At 44.9% G+C, this 18,666-nt stretch overlaps 1 protein-coding gene across 2 annotated transcripts in view; it reads left to right on the top strand.

The window, feature by feature from the left end:
* The first annotated feature begins 8,128 nt into the window (after positions 1 to 8,128).
* The window catches only part of LOC132394579 (spliceosome RNA helicase DDX39B), a 42,890-nt gene continuing 32,352 nt past the window's right edge, over positions 8,129 to 18,666 (top strand). Inside the window, exons 1-4 of one of the 2 annotated variants that reach the window (XM_059970891.1) lie at positions 8,129 to 8,288; positions 11,513 to 11,752; positions 15,040 to 15,167; positions 17,182 to 17,274. In XM_059970891.1, the coding sequence (XP_059826874.1) occupies positions 11,542 to 11,752; positions 15,040 to 15,167; positions 17,182 to 17,274 (432 nt within the window). In that variant the 5' untranslated portion in view covers positions 8,129 to 8,288; positions 11,513 to 11,541. The remainder of the gene's footprint in view (positions 8,289 to 11,512; positions 11,753 to 15,039; positions 15,168 to 17,181; positions 17,275 to 18,666) is intronic. The other variant, XM_059970892.1, reaches the window with a different exon arrangement.

Genomic DNA, 18,666 nt, shown 5'->3' with positions numbered 1-18,666 from the left:
GTGTCCGGACTGTCTCTTTGGGAGATCAGTCTGTAACTTCCCCCATAGCATGCTATGAATACTCTGGATTGCCTCCTCCAGGCTGAGGTTGTTCAGTACCAGCACGCTCTCTGTGCTTCAGGTTTCTCCCGGGGGCGCAGCACAGCCAGTTCCAGCTCGACGGCAGAGTAGTAGCCAGGTGTGCACAAGCGATCAGAGCTGCTCAGCACGCTGAAGGGAGGTCTGAGCCGGCTCTTCTCTCCCTCCAGACTCTCCAAATCTGCCGTGTTAAGTAAGTGTTGGGCCAGGAACAGACCAAGGGCGCAGCATGGTAGGATCAGGGCAAACCTCCGGAAGGAGAGGAACTTCCCCAGCATGGCCATTCTCTCCTGCACAGCACAGGGAGAGAGAATAAGTGTCCGACCCAAACACACAGATTTAACACTTCAAAATTAAAAAAAAATTCAATTCTCTTAATTATTCATTTTTCAAGATCTGGATTTGTAAGGACCAGCTGTGTTAATGACCTGGCCAAGGAGCTCACCAACACCTCTACTTTCTCAGGAGGCCAAAAACATCTGGGATGTCACCATCAATCCTTACCATTTTTTATCCATGCACCCCAGAAGACATCACAGAAGGATGCATCACATTTCTATTTGGATGCATCATGACTTGGTATGGTAACTGCTCTGCACGTGACTGCAAGAAACCACGGAGGGTTCTGGACACAGCTCAATACATCACAGGAACCAGCATCTCATCCATGCACTCTGTCTACAGCTGTTGTTGCCTCAGCACGGCAGCCAGCATAATCAAGGTCACCTCTCCCCCCCAGGACATTCTCCCTTCCATCAGGCAGAAGATACAAAAAGATGAAAGCGCATACCACCAACCTCAAGGTCAGTTTCTATCCCACTGTTATCTGTCTCCTGAATGGACCTTGTTTTATAAGGTGGACTCTTGACCTCCGAATCTACCTCATTATGATCTTAATTGTTTGCCTGCACTGCAGTTTCTCCTTCACTGTTCCACTTTATTCTACATTGTTGTTGTTTTACCTTATTCTACCCCAATGCTCTGTGTAATGAATTGATCTGTTTGAAAAGTCTGCCGAACAAGCTTTTCATTGCACCTTGGGACATGTGACATCACTAAACAAATACCAATTTATTATCCATCCCTAAGTACTCGTAGAGAAGGTGCTGGGATATTTTCCAAGCCAGCATTGCATCAAAACAATTCATGGTTCCTCTCATGATTAATTAACACAGGACTCGGTCCAATTACAACAGGTAACTGCTTGAATTCAAGGTTACGTTCATTGTCATTTAAACAAGTACATGGGTAAACAGGTGCAATGAAAAACTTACTTGCAGCTGCATCACGGGCACACAGAATCAGATAAGTAATATAGCAGTCTTCACAAGAAAAACATAAATTGTATATAGCCTTTACACAAAAACAATGAAAACAAAAAGCTAAGCCCACTTTAGAGCAAAGTGTTTAAAGTGGTCATAGGACTGTTAATCTCTAGTGATTAGGATTCTGCAGGTTGGTTGAAGAACAGAATGGTTGAAAGGAAGCTTTGTTCTGGAACCTGGTAGTGTGAAATTTCAGGTTTCTGGCTGTTGTAACTTTCCTCTGCTGTAAGGGGATAGTAGAATTTGGTGGGAGGGTGGGGTGGAGGTAATTAAAATGAACAAAATGGGATTAGTTGAGAAAAGAATACTTGCTGGTGGGTATGGCAAGAGAAGGATGTTGGGAAACGTCCACAGTTTCCAACTTTTGGGAGAAGACATAGGAGCTTGAAAGCCCAGACATCCAGACACGATGACAGCTTGTTTCCCACTACTCCCAGACTTCAGATTAGTCACCGCTTTCACATCCCCTTCCAGGTGTTGCTGTACATTCTTGAACCCTTAATTATACCTTCACCATTATTGCAATTTCAGCATTTCTTTCTGCACTACAATTTCTACTTCCTTGCACTCATTGCTTTATTTGTTAATACTTGCCTCTTTGGCCACCCCCCTTTTGGAAAAGCCTACAAAAACTAATGGATACAGCTTAGTCCATCACAGAAAAGGCCCTCCCCACCACTAAACACACTGACAAGGAGTGCTGACAGAAGAAAGCAGCATCCGTATTCAAGGACTCCCACCATCAAACCCATGCTCTCTTCTTGCTGCAGGAAGGAGGTACAGGAGCCTCATGACCCACACCACCAGGTTCAGGAAGTTATTACCCCTCAAGCATTAGGCTCTTGAACCAGAGGGTATATTTTCACTCAACCCTAAACAGAACTGATTCCACGACCTATGGACTCAGTTTTAAGGACTCTACAACTAGTGTTCTCCATATTTATTGCTTATGTATTTATTTTTTTCTGTTCTTTTCGTTTATGCAAAGTTTGTTGACTTTTGTCTATCTTTGTTATTGATTCTATCGTGTTTCTTTCTACATACTATGCACGCCCACAAGAAAATAAATCTCAGGGAAGTAAATGGTGACTTATATAGTACTGTGCAAAAGTCTTGGGTGCATATACCATATGTAGCTAGTTTGTACAAACAGTGAGTTTGTAAATCTGGCAGGAGCAGAAGAGAAGAGGGTGGAGTGCTGTGGGAAGGGTGTGTGACAGGTGGTAGAGAAGGAGTGCCAGGGATGGAGTGTGGTGCAGGTGCAGATACACCCATCCCTGAGATACCAGGCAAGGTCATTTGATTCCAAACCATTGGTTTCTTGATCATTACAGAATGCCTATCTGGTGCTTCCCACAATACATAAAAAATTAATATAAGTTACAAAAAAAAAAACAAGCAGTCTAGAAAGAGGACAGAATAGTAGGGTTCATGGAACTTCCAGAAATCTGATGGCGAAGGATAAGAAATTGTTCCAAAAAAGTACCTGAACATGGTTCCTGTACATCCTCCCAGATGATTGTAATGAGATAAGGGCATGTCCTTGATGGTGAATGTCCTTATTGATGGATGTCATCTTCAGAAAGAATTACCTTATGAAGATGTCCTCGATGGTGGGGAAGCTAGTGTCCGTGATGGAACAGGACCCGGTATGGTACATATGGTGGGGAAGCTTGTGTCCGTGATGGAACAGGACCTGGTATGGTACAGATGGTGGGGAAGCTTGTGTCCGTGATGGAACAGGATCCTGTATGGTACAAATGGTGGGGAAGCTTGTGTCCGTGATGGAACAGGACCCTGTATGGTACAGATGGTGGGGAAGCTTGTGTCCGTGATGGAACAGGACCCTGTATGGTACAGATGGTGGGGAAGCTTGTGTCCGTGATGGAACAGGACCTGGTATGGTACAAATGGTGGGGAAGCTTGTGTCCGTGATGGAACAGGACCCCGTATGGTACAGATGGTGGGGAGGCTTGTGTCCGTGATGGAACAGGACCCCGTATGGTACAGATGGTGGGGAAGCTTGTGTCTTTGATGGAACAGGACCCCGTATGGTACAGATGGTGGGGAAGCTTGTGTCCCTGATGGAACAGGACCCAGTATGGTACAGATGGTGGGGGAAGCTTGTGTCCGTGATGGAACAGGACCCTGTATGGTACAGATGGTGGGGAAGCTTGTGTCCGTGATGGAGTGAGTGGAGATTACAACCCTCTGTTCTCTTCCACTTCTGGGAGAAGATACAGAAGTTTGAAAGCCCAAACATCTAGACATAAGAACAGCTACTTCCTCACTGCTGTCAGTATCCTGGACTATTCACCTCTTCCACATCCCCTTCCTGATGGTGCTGCCACTTTCCCCTCTCAGTTATTCTTCAAGTTTATTGTCATCTGACTGTACTTAGATACAACCAAACAAAACATTATTGTTATTGTCACTGCAGCATTTGTCTTTGCACTGCTTCAGATAACATGCAATCTTTTCACTGTTCTGCTGCTTTTGTGCTTACTGTGCACAGATAAGCTATAGTATCCTCTTGCTATTTGTTATTCCTTAGGGGACATTTGGCCCCTCAGCTCCATGCCAGGCCAGTAACCCCAACAGTCCAATTTTTCTCTTCATCGCTTGGTAATTCTCACACATACTCTGCTGTGATTCATTCACCAACATTACAGGAAGGATTTTGTCTTGGAGAGGTTTATCAGGACGCAACCCAGATTAGAGGGTGTGTGCTATTAGGCTAAGTTGGACAACTTCGGTTGTTTCCTCTGGAGTGGTGGGGGCTAAGGGAGGTTTATAAAATCTGAGGCATAGATAGGGTAAGGTGCCTGTATCTTTTTCCCAGAGTTGAATATTGAAGAGCAGAAGGCATGTGTTACAGGTGAGAAGGGGACTGTTCAATGGAGATGTGCAGGGCAGGTTTTTATAGAGTGGTGGGTGTCTGGAATGTGCTATCAGGGATGGTGGTGAAGGCAGACACAGCAGTATGTGACGAATCTGGCACGATAGCATAGCAGCTAACATATTGCTTTACAGCACTAGTGATCACTGATTGGGGCTCAATTCCTGCCTCTGCCTGTAAGGAATTCGCTGTTCTCCCTGTGACCATGTGGGTTTCCTCCAGGTGCTCCGGTTTCCTCCCATAGGCCAGTGGGTAGGTTAGGGTTAGTGAGTTGTGCACATGCTATGTTGTTGCTGGAAACCCGGCGACACTCGCGGGCTGCCCTCAACATAATCTTTGCTTATTTGATACAAATGACGCTTTTTACTGCATGTATAGATGTATATGTGACAAATAAAACTAATCTCTAAAATCTAGGGAAAACTACAGGTGAACTGGGATTGGTCTGTGAGCTAGCAGCTTAAAAATATTGCAAGTTTGCTGTAGAGGATCTTTGAAAGCACCATTTTCTTCACCAGGATCTTCGAATACGATGGAACACATGCAAGCATATGGGATTAGTTTCATTTGGTATCACGGTCAGCATGGACATTGTGGTTTGAAGGGCCTGTTCTCTTCTATGTTCTAACGAGAGATTTAAGTCAACAGAACATGACCAGAAAATTGGCATGGCCAGTAGAGATCCAAACAGCACCATTATGTTCTATGTTAACAGTTCAGTATGGACAAGATGGGATGAACAGTCTGGTTCAGTGCTGTAGCATTCCATGACTCTATGATCATTAGGATCCTCACAGCTCCAGCAACCAATCCTATCTATCCAGTGTGCTCTCTATGTGATGTTTGTACATCCTGTTCTTCCTCAGGTGATCTGGTTCGTTCCCACATCCCAATGGCGCATGGGTTGGTGGGTTGCTGTAAAAAAATTGCTCCTAGTGTGCAGGTGAGCCAGAGTTCTTGAAAATGATGTAAGAATAATAACCGGGATTAATGCAGGATTACTCTGATCTGGCATTAACCCCAGTGATGCTTCTGTCTTTTCCAATCCTTGGTTTGACCTCTTCTGTTATTGTCACTTAGGCGTTTCTTTATGCACTGCTCAGACTGCACTACAATTTTACACCATTCTGCTGTTTTTTCATTCTTTGCTGTTTCTTACTGTACCACATATTAGTGTATTAGTACCACATGTGCTCTTTAATTCGTGAGCAAGGAATTTCATTTCACCATGTAGTCAGCATCATTATGTGCCATATCGTGTTTTGTAATTTTTTTTACGGAACTGGTTTGCCACTGCCTTTTTCTGGGCAGTCTTTACAAGACAAGTGGCCCCAGCCATTATCAATTCTTGTCAGAGATTATTTGCCTGGCATCAGTAGTTGCACACGCAGGACACGATACACACCATCTGCTCCCCATGACTTCACATGACCCTTGCCAGGCATGCTCAGCAGGTGTTAAGTCTTGCCCAAGGGTCACCTGCAGGCGAGGGACACCTTTGGTAGAGATGTAACTCCACCCCCACCACCCAATTCTGGCATATATTCCTGTAAATTCCTCCAAGAGAATGAATCTCAAAGTAGTATACAGTGTCATATACGGTACGTATTTTTGATAATGAACGCACATTGACTTAGAATAAACTTATCTGAATCTGAAAACCCGGAAATTATATGGCAGGCTGATGTGCTGGTTAAGAAGGCATACGAGACACTTGGCTTTACTGACCACAAGGCATAGTATGATCACACTGATTGTGTGAGAAGCCTCTCGGGATTCCTGAGGAAGTCAGAAGGGAAGTTAGTGGGTACGTGAGGGGAATTAAATTGCAGGGCTACACAGAGGTCAACTGAGAATAACACTGATGGTGCACTGCTCTGTGGCAAATTGTTCTGGATGCAATGGGACAATTGGCCTGCTTGTGTGTCACAGTGTGCAAATAAAATTTCTGCACCAACCATTCTACAATCATACATCAGAGACAGGCCATTCAGCCCACTGTGTTCATGCTACCTATTTGTATTCATCTATACTATTTCCACTTATCAGCATCTGGTCTGTGGCCTTCTATGCTTGGTTCCAATTGCTTGTCCAGAAGCTTTGTAAATGTTCTGAGAAAACCTGCAACATATCTTCAGACAGTACCTTTAACAATCTGTATGGAGACACAGGAGCTTGTAGATGCTGGGATCTGGAGCCAAAAACAAGGTGACAGAGGAACTCAGTGGGTCAGGCAGTATCTGGGATGGGGGGGGGGGGGGGAGAAGAAAGGTGGAGATGGTCGATGTTCAGAGTTGAAATCCTGCAAAAGGACTGTGTTCCAGGGGAAGGGAAGTTAGGACCTGAGAGGATGGGGGTGAGGGCGAAAGAGAGAACAATTGAGTGTGGACTTCACTTTTTTTGGTAACAATCCTTAGTCATATATTCATAGAGCAATACAGTATGGAACAAGGTCCCTTAGCCCAAATTGTCTATGCTAACCCTGGTGCTTACCAAGCTAGTCCCATTTGCCTGCCTTTGATCCAGAATCCATGTAAATCCCTCCTATGCAGGAATTTATCTAAATGTCTTAAATCTTGTAGCAACATTTCAGACACAACTCTAGTTTCTTGCCTTTGTACCTGGTCAACAACTCCTTATTGTTTGCAGGAGTTTGCTATGTACAAATTCTCCTCTGGGTTTCCTTCCTATAACCACGTGAAAAAGCCCTATGATACATGTTGTCTTTCTTTCATCCTCATACAATTCACCACTACTCTTAGATTTTAGCCCGTCATTCATACCAGACCCCATCCAACATCCACTGTTTGTGGAGCCTCAACATTTGGTCTTGAGAATTGATGGCCTCCACCCAAGATTTCAAAATTCCCTGCAATCCCTCTTATTGCACAAAGCCAACCACTTTCTGCTGTGCTTTAGGTCAAGGGGGTGATCTCATTAAAACATGCACAATACTTAAAGAGCAAACACGAAGAAATCTGCAGATGCTGGAAATTCAAACAACAACACACACGAAATGCTGGTGGAACACAGCAGGCCAGGCAGCATTGATAGGGAGAAGCGCTGTCGACGTTTTCGGGCCGAGACCCTGACGGCCCGAAACGTCGACAGCGATTCTCCCTATCGATGCTGCCTGGCCTGCTGTGTTCCACCAGCATTTTGTATGATACTGAAAGGCCTGGATAGAGAGGGAGTATATTTCCATTAGCAGGAGAGTCTATGATAACGCCACAATCTCGGAATTGTCCCTTTAGAACTGAGATGAAGGGGAATGTCTTCATCCAGAGGGCAGTGAATCTGTGGAATTTGTTGCCACGGAAACCTGCGAAGGCCAAGTCACTGTAGTCGAAGTCGAAGCAGAGTAAGAAGGCGGGAGAATGAATTTGTAAAAAAAGTCAGCCACCACTGAATGGCAGAGCAGACTCAATAGGCCGAATAAACCAATTCTGTTGCTACATCTTGATATCCAACTCCACGTTCACCTCGAGGCATTTTCTGTGGGTGAGAGGTGTAGCCCACCGTGCCGGGCAGTGCTTGTTACCTTGTATAGATATAAAGTCTCGTTGGTCCTGTCTCAGTCTGGGCTACAATTCTCGCGTGCCCGTCACCGGAGAAGGGCAGCAACTCCGGCCACGGGGAGGATCGAGGGAGCCGAGAACGCGTGCGCATTTTAGCTGGCGGCGGGGGGGGGGGTTCAACGAGCTCGCCTTGGGAACGCATGCGCAGGGCCGCCGGCAGGCAGACCGTGGCAGCTGGAGATTCTGGAGAACGCATGCGCACTGTGGATGAGCGCTCCAGGGTGAGTGCGAGAGACGATGTGTCACGCATGCGCGCGACCGGTCGCCGCGCGCCCGTGCTGACGCCTGCGCAGATCGCGTGGAGCTGGAAATTAGGCTAGCAGCTGCCCCTCGGGAGGCCGCGGGAGCTTCGGGTGTCGGACCGTGTGTGGGAGTCGGGCATCACCGCCTTTTGACGGCAAGCTCAATGTGCCTGACACCTTTCTTGTCTTGGTTACTTCAATGCGGGTTGGGGTGCTGCCAGACGACGGGCGTGGGGGCTTGGGACGGGATCGCGGGACCGAAGAGGGTCAAGGGGGTGGGGGGGTATTATCGGGGATGAGAGGGCTGCTGTCAGAGGGAGCATCGGAGAGGAGAAACCCGTGGGAAAGGGGAACCGGGGAGGCAGGATACCAGAGAGGGAGTGGGTGAGTGAGGGGCGACTGGGTAACGGGGGGGGGGGGGAGAAGGGAGGGAGGGATGAGGGACATGTAGCTACTTTGATAATAAATTTCCTTTGAACTTTGAGTAGGTGGGTGAGGGTCGTGGAGGGGACCAGAATGTGATCATGAGGTGGAATAGGGGTCGGTGGGAGAAACCGTGGGATGGGGGTGACCAGAGAGAGGGAGTAGGTGAGAGAGTGAGTGTCGGAGGGGGAAAATGTGGGATGGGACGGAGGTTGATGATCGGGGTTGGGGTAGGGCTGTAGAGGTTTGGGTAAATGGGTTGAGTGAGAGTTGCTGAGGGGTCTGGGGAGTGGTGGGTAATGAGCCAGAGCTTCAGAGAGAGTTATCAAGTGGATGAGAACGGGGGGGGGGGGGGGGTGCTGACAGGATCAGGATAATCATTAGTTCATTAGTACTGGGAATGTGAGTGCATCTGTGGAGAGAGCAACAGTGAACGATGCTTCATCTAAATATGAGAAAAGTGACCTGAACTGGGTTTTCAGTAATTTTTATTTGGATTTCCAGTATCCGCAGATTATTCTATTAGCTTTTCCACCTGTGGATGTTGCCTGGCATAGAGAGTGTTGCCATGGGGATGATTAGAGCAGATGTGCTGAGGGAAGGTTTAATTGAGCACTTGATTGCCAGCATATGGAAGGTAACAGACCAGGTTCTGGTAAATGGGATTAAAAGAAGGACGGCAGAGATGTGGTGGGCTGAATGGCCTGCTTCCGTCCTTAAATTCTTTGTCAAAGAATGTATATTGCCAATGACTACCCTGAGATTTATTTTCTTGTGGGCATTCACAATAAGTTCAAAGAAATGATAGAGTCAATGAAAAAACACACACAAAAGATTCAAGATTGTTTAATGTCATTTCTAGTATTCAAATGTAAAAGAACAAAATAATTGTTACTCCAGATCCAATGCAGCAGCAAAAAACAGTGATAAAAAGCATAATAAATGTATCTATTATATACATTGATTGAACATCCATACAGGAGTGTCTGTACATAAGACGACTGACAGGAAATAATAAAAGTAAAAGATGAACAAACGACCAACATGCAAATATGAAAAGAACAAAATATAAATAATAGTGAGAATGAGTTTTGGAGTCATTGAAAGTGAGTCCATTGTGTTAGCGTTTCCCTTTGTGACTTTAAAATGTTGAGGGACTCTAGCAGAATGAATGAGATTGATCCATTGATTGATCCATTGATCCATTTCTCTTTATGCATGCATGACACCAGAGGATTGTTTTAGTAGGACACTAAGAAACTCTAGAGCAGGGGTTCCTAACCTCTTTTATCCCAGGTTAGGAAACCTTGCTCTGATGCAGGGTTTTGAGCTGAACTGTCAGCCGTTCCTTTCTTCCCACAGGTACTGCTCAGTTATGAGATACTCCAGCACATTGTTGCTCCAGAGACAAGTAGTCAGGAAAGCACCCTGGAGAGAGGGACAGACAATATCTCATCATACTTAAACATTTACAGGCCAAAAATTGTGTTCCCTGAGACACAGGCAGGTTTGGTGGCCCTTTCCAGTCCTGATGAAGGGTCCTGTACTGTTTGTTCCCCTACATAAATGCAGCTTGACCTGCTGAGTTCCACCAGCATTTATGTGCATTGCTCAGGGTTTACAGCATTTGCACAATCTCTTCTGTCTGTCACCATTGGTTATCTTTCCATCTGTGAATATCTTTGTCTCGATAATTGGTTTATTATTGTCGCATAATGACTTGTGGTGAAAGCTTTTCTTGCGCACTGCTCATACAGATCAGATCATTCCACGGTGCATTGAGGTAGAACAAGGTAAAACAACAATGCAGTGTAAAGTGTGACATCTACAGAGTAAGTGCAGTGCATGAAATACAAAGTGCAAGATCACAATGAGATATAGTAGATTGAGACCAAGATTCCATTTTACTGAACGAGAGGGCCACTCGGGAGTGATGACTGTGGGATAGAAGCTGTCCTTGGGCCTGGTGGTTCATGCTTTCAGGCTTTTGCATCTTTTCCTTGATGGGAGAGGAGGAGACTATCTGGAGTGACTAATTCTGGCTGCTTTACTGAGGCAGCAAGAAGTATAAAGAGTCTGTGGTGTGGGGGGGGGGTTGATTTTTGTGATTTGCTGAGCTGTGTCCACAATGCTTCTGTTTCTTATTGTCACATGCAGAACAGCGGCCATACCAAGCTGTGATACATCCAGATAGAATACTTTATGGGGTGCTTCGATAAAAATTGATAAAGGTCGAAAGGGACATGCTGAGTTTCTTTGGCCTCCTGTTGTAGAATCACATATGTCATTAAAAGGCATGAGAGAGGTTAGATTACAGGGTTATGAAAGATAAAGCAGTAGAATGTAATTGTCGAAATGTTCTGCTAGGATTCAGTGTTGTTCAATGGGCAAAATGGCTTGAAAATTGTAGAATTAACATATGAGAATTATTTGATTACTCTGGGCTGGAAGCTCGCAGGAATTTTGAAGAATGGGGAATATCATTTAAACTTACTGAATATCGAACAGTGTAGATAAAGTGGGTGTGGAGAAGATGATTTCAAACAGAGTAAGGGTCTAGGACCAGAGGACACAGCCTCAGAATACAAGGACAATCTAGAGGCCAAGTCACACACTCAGCAGCATCCATGGAAGAAAAGTACAGTCGATGTTTCAGGCAGGACTGGAGAAAAAAGGATGAGGAGTAGATTTAAAAGGTGGTTCTCTTTTGCTCGTGGAGGCTAAGTCATTGGTTATATTTAAAGCGGAGGTTGATAGGTTCTTGATTAGCAAGGGAATCAAAGGTTATAGGGAGAAGGCAGAAGAATGGGATTGTGAGGGGAAATAAATCAGCGTACAAATGGTGAGGCAAATTCGATGGGATAAATGTCCTAATTCTGCTTCTAGGTCTTATACCTTAATTGTTGTGGCATGGAAGAGACATTGGGCTGCCGGAGTAACAAGCGCTATGTTCTGTCTATGTTTTAGCACAACTCGGGAGCACTTCACAGTGCAAAATGGCAGAGAACGACGTGGACAATGAGCTCTTGGATTATGAAGATGACGAGGTGGAGAACCAGGCAGCAGGCGACGCCTCGGAGGCACCCCTTAAGAAGGATGTGAAGGGCTCCTACGTGTCCATACACAGCTCGGGTTTCCGAGACTTCCTGCTGAAACCAGAGCTGTTGCGTGCGATTGTTGATTGCGGCTTCGAGCACCCCTCTGAAGGTACCTAATGGCGGGACACCTTTCATTGCGAGGGCCAGAGTGAGTCATAGACAGGCATCTGAACAAGATCTCTGGCAGGTGTACGGGTTTCCCACTGTGGGGGAGGGACTGCTCTCTTGTTACATACTATCATTTTATTAAAATGAATGCTTAAAGCTGTAATCTGCAGAGCTTTGGACTGAGAGCTGGAAAGTGGGGTGAGCCTCAATAATTCTTCTGTAACCAGCAAGCATAGAGCAGGCTGAATGGCCTAGCTCTCTGCTATTAATTGTTCCATTATAAATTCAGTCTCCAAGTTAAAGATGTCCTGAAGTTCCAACACAAGTTGATAGGATGGTCAAGGAGATGTGTGGTTTCTTGCCCTTTGTTAGTTGGGGGATTGAGTTCAAGACTCTTGAGGTAATGTTGCAGCTCTATAAGACTGGTTAGTCCACACTTGGAGTATTGTGTTCAGTTCTGGTCACCTCATTACAGAAAGGCTGTGGAAGACTTAGGGAGGGTGCAGAGGAAGTTTATTTATTTATTTATGTAGCAACAAGTTGCAGGACAGGCCTTTCTGGCCTAACAAGCCACGCCACCCAGTAACCCTGGCCTAATCACAGGACGATGTATAGTTACCAATTAATGTACTAACTGGTTGATCTTTGGAATGGAGGGATGATGTACAAACTTCTTATGTGCAGCGCCGCAAATGAACTCTGAACTCCACTTCGTTAGTGCTTTTACAACTACACTACTATGGTGCTGCCTGGATTAGAGAATGTGTTTCATGAGGATAGATTGAGCGAGATAGGGCTTTTCTCTTTGGAACAAAGGAGGATAAGAGGTGACTTGATAGAGATGTGCGCACGCGTGTGTGTGTGGCCTCCGTCGGTCGTGATTGACCATGGGTACTGCGCCTCTGGTTGAAGCTGGAGGCCTCTGCAGGGTGCAAGCCAGGGCAGAGTTGCCCATGCAGTGGGACCCCCCTCTCCATGCTGATGACAGGTCCAAAGGAACGACGAGTCGATACGGTTTGGTGCCAGCAGCATCGCAGGAGTTGCCGTACCAGTGCTGGGTACAGCAGTCGGCTGCCTTCGAGAATCCGACTCCAGACTCTTCCTCAGGGTTTCCGTGAGCAAGTATAACCGCAAGGCAGCCGAGGTTTGAAATCAGAGTTTTCCCTCTCCTAGATGAGCTACCATCCGTGGTTAACGAGCCCCATCTGCCCGGAGATAGAGGTGTATAATATGAGAATTTAATTTAATTTAGAGATACAGCATGGTAACAGGCACTTCTGGTCCAAGAGATCTACGCTGTAGTCATGACCAATTAACCTGTAATTACTAACTTGTATGTCTTTGGACTGTGGAAGGAGACTCACATGATCACAGGGAGAACGTACCAACTCCTCACAGATAGTGGCAGGAATTGAACTTGGGGCACTGGTGCTGTAGTAGCATTATGCTATTCATTGAAGCATAGATAGAGATAAAAATGATGGGAGGAATATCTGGGCAGGGTATATCAACTGGCATTGATGTGCTGCGAGGGAATGAAGTGTATCTGCAGTACAATAACCGTATGGAAAGTCATATTCTGATTGCATTTAATGTGCACGTAATGAGTAAAGTACATTCTTGGAAAAAAAAGTCTTGTCACCCATTAGATTTGGGTGCCAAGTGTGAATCAGTGAGAAAAATATTATCAGGTTTGTTTTAATCCAATAGTCTGGTAATTTTTTCCACACAGTAGCTTCGTCTTGTATCTTCCTGCCATTTCAGAACATTGCCTCTTGATATTCTGGTCAAGATGGCGCCACCAAACAATGATTCTTTTGGCGATATCTTTCAGATTGCAAATCTGTTCAATTATTTCTCTTTTTCTACAACTTCCACTTTTCTTTTAGTTTTGTTTGTGTTATGGAAACTGGTGGAGCCTATGATATACAGTTTGGAACTCGATCAAAGGATCCAGCGCTATGCTGTGAATGGAGACCTACCTCGTGGAAATTAGAGATGGGGTGGGGGGGTGAAAAGGTCTGAGAACACAAGCTGACTCGTGGAAAAGACGTGAGTTTATGAACGACTCCATCTAGAAGCAGCAAGGAAGACTGAAGCATCAAGGTGAATGTGGAAGAGGTCGATGATGGCTCCCAGCAGAGACGGTCAGCAGCCAGTTCAGTAGCCAGGTCAACGGCATTAGGACCCGGGTCGGCGGTCACTCTTTACGGAAGGACTGAGTTTGTGTGGCTGCTCTCCACATATGCAGACAAAAAGATGATTCCTATGTTCTGAGATTTATCTGATTATTAGACTATAGTTTATATTGGTTTCCTTCAGTTTCTTTCTTGTGGATGATTAGCGGGAGGTGACCTGTTAATTTTTGTGTGCAAGAGTTGCAGGATTGGAGCTACTGTTACTCTGTTCTGCGAGGGAGAGGGTCAGGGATTGTTATGGCGGCTGTTTTTAGCTGCAGGGGTATTTTGGGGTGTGCGAGTTTTGCTTTTTGCTGGAGGGAGTTGATGTCTTTACTTTCTTCAACACCCATGGTCTTTCTGTATTTCATGGCTATCTGGAGAAGACAAGTTTCAGAGTTGTATATTCACACTTTGACAATAAATTGAACCTTAAAGCCTTTGATCTACCTCAACAGACATTCCATTCCTGGCTCACAAGCACTTTTCTGGTGGTTCATCTTAGCTTTGTAAACCCCTTTGTGATATTTGTAAGATTGAAACCACTGTAGACATAGGCACACCCTTGGATTTCTCACTATGTTGCAGCTCACCCCACTCTGTGTCACATTTTACTGTATGTATGACGATCTTTAATGGGAGGATGCAACATTAAGTGTGCCCTTGGTGAGAAAGAGCTAGCAAGTGGTCTGAATGTTGGATATATGGTTTCGATTTGTTGCTTAGTATTCAGTTCACTGAAATAGATTTTGTAAATTAATCCCTCAATATAATTTGTTGCAAACAAAGAATTTCACGACCAATGAGAGCGCTAATAAACCTGATTCTCATTCTGACCAGAAAGTAGGAGGGAAGCTCTGCGAACATCTGGTAGAGTTGAAAAATCAAAAGTGAGGCTTGTTTGATCAGGAAACAGCGCTTAACTCACTATGTCAAGAAGTTAATTTACAAGACCTATCTCAGTGAACTGCATGCGTGGGTATAATGATATTAAACCCACAGACAAAAGCATGGCTCCAACGTTTGGAACACTTGTAAGCTCTTGGTCAAGAGGCCACGTTTTTAATCTGGCTCCCCCTTACCTCTATTCATTGTCACTTTTGCCTTCCAGTGCAACACGAGTGTATTCCTCAAGCGATTCTGGGCATGGATGTGTTGTGCCAGGCCAAATCTGGCATGGGAAAGACAGCGGTGTTCGTCTTGGCCACTCTACAACAGCTCGAACCTGTCACAGGCCAAGTGAGTATCCTGTTGGCTGTGGAAATCAGCACTCGCTCGTGGGTAGAGGCTCTCACAATGATTCGTACAATATCAACAAACTAACTGCGCAAAATGTTACAGGGAGGGTGCTTTCCCTGGCATGGGAGAATTTCAAGTGGCAGAAAGGATGTTGCTGGACTGAGGGCTGGAGTTGTAAGGAGAGATGGGGTAGGCTGGGACTGTTTTCCTTGGAGCGAAGGAGGCTGAGGGGTCACCTTAGAAGGGTTTTAAAATCAAGAGGTGTAGGTGGTCACAGTCTTTCTACTCCCAGTGTGGAGAGCCCAAGTTTAAAATGAGGGAGAAGTAATTTAAAAACAATCCAAGGGATAAGGTTTTCCACACAGTGTGTGATCCGTAGTTGGAATGAACTGTCAGATCCAGTGAGGGAAGCAGGTGTAACAATATTGAAAAGATTGCTCAGGTGTAATATAGGAACAATTTAAAGGGATAGGGCAAAACATTTGCAAATAGGACTAACCTAGATAGGTATCATTGATGGCATGGATGAGTTGGGCCGAAGGGCCTGTTCTGTGCTGTATGACTGTGAATCACAGACCGAGGATACGGTTTAAGACCTAGACCAGAAATTTCTCAAGCCAGAAAATTAAGGCAGTAAAATTCTCTGCCACAGAAAGAGGCCAAGTTGCTAAACACTTTTAAGAAGGTGATGGATAGATTATAAACCGCAGGAATCAGTGGTATTTGGAGGTAATGGGAATATGATATTTAAATAAAAGATCAGGTATGACTTGTCCAGTAGCTACCTCCTGGTCTCAGTGTCCCAGATCAATTCTGGACTCTGGTGCTGACTGTGTGGAGTTTGCATGGTTTTTCACATGGGAACCCCTGCCTCCTCCAGTTTGGCTGTCTGAATGTTGTCCCTAGTGTAGGTGGGTGGCAGGAGGATCAGTAGAGGTTCGATGGTTGGGAGGGAGAACAGGTTGCCGGAATGTAAGTAGGCGAGTGGGATTCTGTCTGAGCGTCGTTATGGACACGATCGGATGAATGCCCTCCTATTAAGGAAGATTGTAGTGATTATGAATGGCACAGCAGGCTCCAAAGTCCAGGTGGACTGCATCCGTTCCTGATTTCTAAGCATGAAATACACATTTGTCTATAACCACCCCAAGATTCCCATTGCTCCCTTACCTGAAAGTCTTATCAAATCCCATAAAATACAGCCCCCTGAGTTGGAATAGTGGTTCCTGAACTCTATCTCAGAAGTCCATAAGACATAGGAGCAGAATTTGGCCATTTGGCCCATCAAGTCTGCTCTGCCATTCAATCATGGCTGATCCTTTTTTCCCTTCCTAGGCCTCCTCCCTGTAACCTTTGATACCATTTATTCATATTATTCATCACTTGCACTATTACTTTATAACTTATGGTAATTTCCATGTTTGCACTGTACTGCTGTCATAAAACAGCAAACTTCAAGATCAAAGAGCGCTGTATAAAGTCATTCTTACCTTCGGCCATTAGGCTCTATAATGAGTCAACCTATAGCTGGGGAAGTGGGCACCCCCCCTCCCCCCACCTCCTGTTTGACTATTTGTGATAATTTAGTTTTTATTCTTTCTACTTCTCTTTTACTATTTATATCTGTGCACTTGTAATGCTACCGAGACACTGTAATTCCCTTTGCGATCAATAAAGCATCTATCTATTAATGACAATTAAACCTGATTCAGAGGTGTGTATTGGTGCTTTATAATAAATAGAAGATGGAAAAAGATCATCTCTCATACCGGACAGTAAGGCTGCTTGCTTTCTTTGTAGAGTTACCTTTTGTTAAACTTTTATGTTTTAGTTACAACCTTATTGACCTTGCTTGTAGTTTTCCATGAGTGTTAACTTTATTGCTTCCCGTACCTTGCCTTGTTAGAGCAGCTGCTGCTCGGAGATATAAATTGTGCACAACATGCTACCACGCTTAAATCGGTTTCTGAAGCTGCTTCTGTATCAGGGATGGTAATTGTTTATCTGTGGTTAGATTTCAGTCCTGGTGATGTGTCACACTCGAGAACTGGCTTTCCAAATCAGCAAGGAGTATGAGCGGTTCTCAAAGTACATGCCAAGCGTGAAGGTAAGAGAAAACAGTCAAGGACGTTTCCATGAGAGTCATAGAGTAATACAACACAGTCATGAGCACCTCAGCCCAGCTCGTTCATGCTGACCTAGATGCCCACCTCAGTTTGCCCATGTTTTATCTTGTATCCCTCTTAACACCTCCTATCTTTGTACTTTGTACTTAAAATGACTTTTAGATGTCGTAATGTCACCTGCCTCAACTGATTCCTTTGGCAGCTCATTCCACATACCCACCACCCCCCATATGGAAAAATTGCCCCTTGGGTCCTTTTTAAATCTTTCACCAAGCATCTTAAATCTGGCTTTTATTTCCACTTCCCGGTGGGTAGTGGGAGTCTGTGCATTCATCTTATCTGTCATATACCTCTCAAGATTTTCTGCACCTTATAAGGTACCACTTCCTTTCTCTCCCCCCCCCCCCCCCCCACCAAATCTTCTCCTACTTTCCAAGGAATAAAGGAATAAAGTCCGGGCCTTTTCAACATCTCTCCATAACTCAGGCCCTCGAGCCCTGGCAGCATCTTCTCTGCACTCCTCCCAGTTTAACATAGTCTTTCCTATAACCAGGTACTATAGTATACACAATACTACAAGTGCGGCTTTGCCAAGATCTTGTACAAATGCACTATGGTGACTCGACTCCTGTGCTTGGTGCCCTGACTGATGAAGGCCAGTGTGGCAAACACCAGCTTTACCTCGCCTACATGTGATGCCACTTTCTGTGAACTACATACTTGTACTCCAAAGTTCTTCTGTTCAACGACACTCCTTAGAGCCCGGCCATTCTTTATACAAGTTATAGCCAGGTTTGATATCACAAAATACAACTCATTGTATTTATCTGAATTGAGAGCCATTTGTCAATCTTCAGACCGCTTACCCAACTGAACCAGATCCCATTGTAATTTTTGAGATAGTATCATCCTTCTTTAACCTTCTTTGTACAGTCACATCCAAATCATCTATATAAGTTAATATACTGGCCTGCACCACTTGTTCCCCAGCTAAACCCACCCACCTTGTACCTTTCCATGAAGACTAGACTACAGTTGATGCTCTGTCAGCTAGCGCTCATGAGATTTAGACCCGGCACTGATGAAGCAATGCAGATATGTTTTCACATAAGGATAGTTCCCAACTTTGCGGAGAATTCCAGGGAACCAGTCTCCTGATTTGTGCTCTCAACTCCAGAATTGTTCCTGCAAACATTTGTACATTCTCTAAATGAAAATACTTTCTAAGCACAGAGTGCTGTATCATAGACAACGCTGAGACTGGTGTCACTAAGACCTTACAAAATTACAGTCAGGTCACTTTATCAGAATTCATATCCCTTGTAAGATAGGATTGTAGGACCTGGGAGGTTGTTTCAGATCTGGGAGGATGT

Source organism: Hypanus sabinus, chromosome 5 (assembly GCF_030144855.1).
Source record: "Hypanus sabinus isolate sHypSab1 chromosome 5, sHypSab1.hap1, whole genome shotgun sequence".
In the NCBI taxonomy this organism is placed as follows: domain Eukaryota; kingdom Metazoa; phylum Chordata; class Chondrichthyes; order Myliobatiformes; family Dasyatidae; genus Hypanus; species Hypanus sabinus.
Note: the sequence above shows the minus strand (reverse complement) of the source record. Positions and strands in the feature narration are given on the sequence as shown.